The sequence below is a fragment of the Acanthisitta chloris genome, unplaced genomic scaffold, assembly GCF_000695815.1.
Source record: "Acanthisitta chloris isolate BGI_N310 unplaced genomic scaffold, ASM69581v1 scaffold7690, whole genome shotgun sequence".
NCBI classification, from domain to species: Eukaryota; Metazoa; Chordata; class Aves; order Passeriformes; family Acanthisittidae; genus Acanthisitta; species Acanthisitta chloris.
This window is the reverse complement of record NW_008652168.1, coordinates 128,861-134,860: the sequence shown is the minus strand read 5'-3', so window position 1 is coordinate 134,860 and position 6,000 is coordinate 128,861. Positions and strand designations below refer to the sequence as shown.

The following is a 6,000-nucleotide window of genomic DNA, read 5'->3' as shown; positions in this document are numbered from 1 at the left end:
TGTTTGTACACAACACATTGATGACTGCTTTCCTATGTTGCTAAGACAAGAAAGTTGAATAGTTTTAAGCACAGTATACTACAAGGAACAGTTAATTTACCTAGACATAGTCTTGAACCAGTAGCATGAAAACATACACAAATTTTTGTAATTTTGGAATGTTATGTGATTCTACCAGTGTTACAGCTCTCTGTGTTATGTCTGTCTATCTGTCTACTGAAAGCATTTGATTTTTTCATATTAAGTGGGATTATTGTACTAAAAATCCAACAGTGTCTGGATTTAAGCTTTGAGTTGAATATTCATTTGCTTTAGTGAGAACTATGGTGAAATATGATCAGTTTTCTGACCTATTTTGAAATTGGTATTCTGCCAACTGGCATTTTGTTTGCACATCCAGATATTATCCACCATATGCTGACATGACATGATGATTGGTTCCAAAATGAAGTGGAATACTTGGCAAATAGAAATATATGGTACAAATAATACACTGCCTCTAGTCAGGGAAGCAAGCAGTCATTTTGAGAAGACTGAGAGGTTTTAAAATAACTAGAGTGTACACACTGCATAGAGGTGAATGAAAGCTCTCCAGGTCGTGGTTTTTTTATGGGTATGAGGGTCTCAAAAATTATGAGATAAATTCCTTACAGAAGATTCAAATCTGACACAGAAGTACTAGTACTAGTACTCCAATGGAAGATTAATTTGCATCTCAGGGAGAATTTGGCCCACATAGCTTCTTGCTCCTCTGGATTCCCCAACTCTTTCTTTTCACCATCTGTTCTTCTTTCCCACTGCTCTAACTTGTCTTCCCACCCAGTGATGTCTAAGTTATCTGCCTCTCCTGAGCTAAAGATCACATTTCATTCAAGCTCCAGCCTAATTTTGCATTATTTCTCCTAACCTCCTGCCATCAAACTCTTTACTTTTCTCCTAACTTAATGCTCCCATTAAATTTCTGCCTTCTACTCTGAACTGTAGAATCTCTGAAAAACACAAACAAGCAAACAACAAACCCCCCCAAAAACCTGTTCTTAAATAGGAAACACCCCAACTTTTTTCTTTTTATTCCTGTTTCCAAAGCAATGCTTTTGTTTTGCATTCCTCCAGTGACTTCCATGTCTATGCTCTCAAACGCAAAGCCTGAAAACATACATCTAAGTTATTGCTTGATCTCTGCAGTTCTATCTTTTAATGCTGATCACTGTCTACTTATTCTGTAATGAAATCTAAAAATTTTTAAAGCAGTACATTACTTTGCCACTGTATTTCCTCTGGAATTTTGTTTATTCTATTCTTGGGGGAATAGTGTGGGCAGAGAGACTTAATACAAATGTTAGAAAAAATATTTCTCCATAAAAGTTCAACTAGATTTCAAAATGAGGCATCTAAATAGCACACACTTCTGATGTTTATTTATTGAACTGCAAGCTTTGCTTGTGAAACATGAATGGATTTCAGTGCTTAATGCATAACCTTCACCTCTTGTGAAAACTTGAAGAGGATTAAGCCCATTTTAAAATCATGTCCTTTTTCAGAATAAATGATAATAACATAACTTTTAGTTTTCTTCTTGCAATCATTTAAGCATGCTTATATAGAAAAGAGAAGAATTTGTAAGCAAAGGGAGGAATGACCTTACCAGCATGCAAGTATGCCAGATCAGGATTTTCAATGTCTGGGTGTAGTTCTTTCAAGTGGTTACGAAACTCCACAGGGATATTGGTTCCATAGTCACATTTAGGACAGTTATACATTTTTACTCCTTCATGCTTTCCTGTATGTAAGATGTGTTTACGGATATTTTCTGCACAGTTAGACCTAAAAAGCAAAGAAAAAAAGAAAACAGTTACATATTAATTTATTTCCTACTAGTGGTTCAAATAAAACCCAGTGTCATCACAGAAAGTGAGTAGTCACTACTCATCTTTCATTATCTGCACAATTTTTGCATCCTTTTAGGTTTTGCATAAATGTTGTCCTTTGCATGAAGGCTCCCAGAGCTGTTTCAGGTTAACTGGGCATCACATCTGAACCAGAAGCCTTAAAAAATGATCAATTTTTTACATTTGCAGAAGTCTTAAAATGTTCATTTATCTGATGGTAGTCTGTGACGGACAGAAAATAAGCAAAAGTCTTTAACTTAGCAAAACTGAAGTATACAAATGCCTATAACACTCCCAACAGAGCTCACATGAACCTTTTCTACAGAGTTTCTAGATTCCATAGGAGTTGCTGTAAATAATTTTTATAATGATGTTCTACCAACTCTCGTCTTACTGTATGAACGCTTGCTAGGAAAGAGAGTTCAGTTGCTCAAGTATATATCTCTTTCAAAACACACATAGATGCTGATTCACCTCTTAAACACAACATTTGTGGAAGCAGTGGAGTTTTCATGCATAAAAGAATACATATGCAATTAGCTTAATGCATTTCAAAGAAATATTTCTAATGACATTTCTGGAAAAAAATGTGAATAGAAAAAGATTTCACATTTTCTGTATCCACAAAGAGATCCATATGGTGGTAATTTTTAATTTCCAGTCTTTAAAATTTTTCAGTCTCATTACAAAATTATTTTGCATTATAATTTCCTAGTTATTCAAACTTTGTAATGAATCCTATAAAAAAGATACTGCTGTTTCATTTATTTCAATCAGAAATAACAATCATATTTAGTCTTTAATCAAAAGAACAGCCTGTGTACCTGTACAGTTGTTTGAGGGTTGTTTTAGACTTTGTTAGTACCATACACTATTATTCTTGCCAAACTAAGTACAGTAATTCAGTTTAACTGAAAAGAAGTACAAACATTCACGTGAACTATATAAATGCATAATATTTCATAAATACTCAAATAAGACAACAGTAGGATTTTGGGCAATGGATTGTTTACCTGTCACTGTTAGAAATATCACAGTAACAGGCACCTAAAAAAAAGGACCCCCAAAATAAACTGGAAGTAGCAGCTTGAAGTTCTGCTGGAGTGCTTGTCTCTCACTCGGAAATGGTCATAGTAAAGTTGATATCTGCCTTACGGTGCTGCCAAAGCTCACCCTCTGTCATGTCCATCTGCTATATACTGGTACAATGATTAGACTCCTGAGAATGTCAGAGAAGACACTTATCACTGAAAAAATAGAGAAGATATTGGTCCTCAGCATCTTTCAGGATTCACCTCTAAAAAAATTACAATGCTCATAAATGTTTTCAAAATGAAACATGTATTTAAAAAAAATTGAAAAACATAAAAAATGGATAAAGCATACTGCAATGAAAGCAGGAGACAACCTGGTAACCTTCTATCATGGGTTATACTTTAAAGGGCAGTAGATTAAAGCAGAGCATACGAATCTGAAATAAAATATCTGTGTTCTTTTAGCTCAGCTCTCATACTATGTTAAGGAAAGATATACATTTTTTTTACTTTGAAATATTTCTGTGAAATATATAAAGGATCTGTGGAAACCTATGTAAGAGTTGTGAAGAAAACCCAGCCTGTTCAAGTCATAAAAGGCCAGTTCTACTCCTTTGATTTGTGAATTTGCTCCAACCACTTTAAATGGAGCATTCCCAAAGTCTCTTTTATTCAGTCATCAGTAAAAATCTGTGACTAAACACACCAATGTACTGATATAAAAATTTTAAAACCATATTTTTCGATGTGACAAGGCCAGAAAGGCTTAATCAGAAATGAGGAATATGAGATCACCAGGCATTACAAATGGCTCCTCATATTAGGTTGCAATGCAGCAATTGCAATCATAAACCAAACCATGAAGGTAACAACTGGCAAATCCAAGCACTTTTGAAGCCAAGTAATACCTTTAAATATGACATGACAAAAGTGTACTGCATATAAAATGTTTTTAATTATTCAGTGTGCTTTGAATGTCTGTTTTATTAGGAGTCTTCTCCCACATACGGCACAAGTATGCTGTTATATGCCTGACACAGTAACACCTCCACCAACACTCTGTAAGTTACGTCACTTCATCTCGTATGAGTAAACGCACAGGTCTATGATTTTAAACAGCACTGTATTTTCATTAAAGTTATGTCATGATAAGCATCTAGCTAAAACATTATAGTGATGATAGTCCAGCATTTGACAGGCCTTGTATTATAAGAAAGGTTCACTTCCAGGTGTCTACAAACTTTGAAATAAAGATTTCCTTTGTTCTGAAATTTGGAAGTTAGAGCCCAGCCCAAAAGAAATCGTTTGAGGAAAGTCTTTCTGGTTCTTGAGTTCTACTCTGAATTACTGCCACAAACAAATAAATGCAGTTTTTAAGAGACTAGCCTGTATTTCAGTAAGGCTAAACTAGAGGTTTCTGAGTTAAATTACTATTATTATTGCTTAATGTAAGCACACTTTCATCCTTATGATCCATTTTGAAAATCAAATGTATACATATTTCTGTCAATTTGCCCATGCTCTGCAATAACAGGAAGGGAACTCATTAGAGAGACTTAATTAGTCTAAAGCTATAGTCGATGGGTTTATATTCAATTCTGATGCAGAGAAACACAACAAAAATTTTCTTTTTATTTCACATGTTGCAGTAAGTCTTCTTATTAGATGTGAAGAAAGGTTTGAGACTCAATGCAAACTCCACAACAATTCTATTGAAGGGAAGAGGAAGGCCTGTATAGACTTTTCGATGTTCTGTCAGTGCTGAAAGAGGTGATGGAACATGTTACTAAGGTACATTGCAGATGAACAGGAAATATGAGGAACTGAAAAGCGCAGCCCATACTTCTCATGCAACAAGCCTGTATGACCTCCTCCATCAAAGACTGATATATTGGGAAGGACATAGGCTTACTTTCCACTGCACACATTCAGGAGAGCTCCTACATTTCTGTAAAGGACAACACTGAAACAAGGGAGACAGATGGTTTCTCCTGCGAAATGCAGCTACTGCTTAAGATGAACAGAAAACCTCTTTTGGATGAAGATTAAAAAAGGGCTTTTGTCTCTAATGTTCATGGCACAGCGATGTGCTCACAATGCTGTTCTAACTGCACATTTCATGTTGCCATTAGAAATCCATTACCAACCAGTTACCCCTCTGTCTTTTGCTGCTCTCAATAAATTAAAGGTTGCTGCATATTCAAATATCATAAACTGGAAATGGCTTATTGATAGTAAAATGGTACTTTAGTCACAGAATCACAGAATGGTGAAGGCTCTAAGAGACCTCTGGAGATGGTCTGGTCCAACCTCCCTGCTTAAGAAGGACCACTCAGGGCCAGTTGCCCACAACCATTTTCATGCAGCTTCTGAATCTCTTCAAAGATATATCCCACCCTCTCTGGGCTACCTTGCCAGTGCTCAGTCACCCTCATAGTGGAATATTCCCTGATGGTCAGAGAGAACCTCCTGTCTTTCTGTTCGTGCCCATTTTCTCTTGCCCTGTCAATGGTCACCACTGAAAAAGAGCCCAGCTTCTACTTCTTTACACACTATTTATGTGCACATTGTTGATGTCCCCCTGAGTCTTTTCTCCAGGCTGAACAGCTCTCTCAGTCTCTCCTTATTTGAGATGCTAAAATGCCATCATCATCTTAGTGCCCCTTTGCTGGCCAGATATTTTGTTAACATGAGAAGCTGCTGCTATTGTTTGTCTTCCTTCTCCTATCCTTATGCATCAGGTTTTTTACCAAAAAATAGGGCATTGTGCTAAGAGCATGAAACAGAGTGCCTGATGAGTGGGAAAATCATGCTTCTGGTGCACAGGACAAGAGTTCTCATAACTGCCTTCCTTCCTAACCCAGAATATACAACTATTCCTTTAGCACTTAAAGTAATATAGCACTGCCCCTATGAAGACGTTTTCTCAGTCACATTTGCAAGCTATAGTGTGCCACTGACCAGACTCCTCAGCAAAGCCAGGTCTACCCCATAGAAAACAGCAGCATTATCCAGGGTTCTGAGATGGCAGAGCACAGATGTGCACTTTGCAAGAGGCAGAGCTGGGAGTTCTAAGT

General features: G+C 36.5%; 1 protein-coding gene across 1 annotated transcript in view; it reads right to left on the bottom strand.

Moving 5' to 3' along the window:
* Nucleotides 1-1,645: 1,645 nt before the first annotated feature.
* Nucleotides 1,646-6,000, bottom strand: part of LOC103803622 (zinc finger protein 407-like) — a gene marked incomplete at its 3' end in the record, with an annotated part of 128,539 nt that continues 124,184 nt past the window's right edge. The window contains exon 5 of the mRNA XM_009076194.1: nt 1,646-1,824. Coding sequence (XP_009074442.1) covers nt 1,646-1,824 — 179 coding nt within the window. The remainder of the gene's footprint in view (nt 1,825-6,000) is intronic.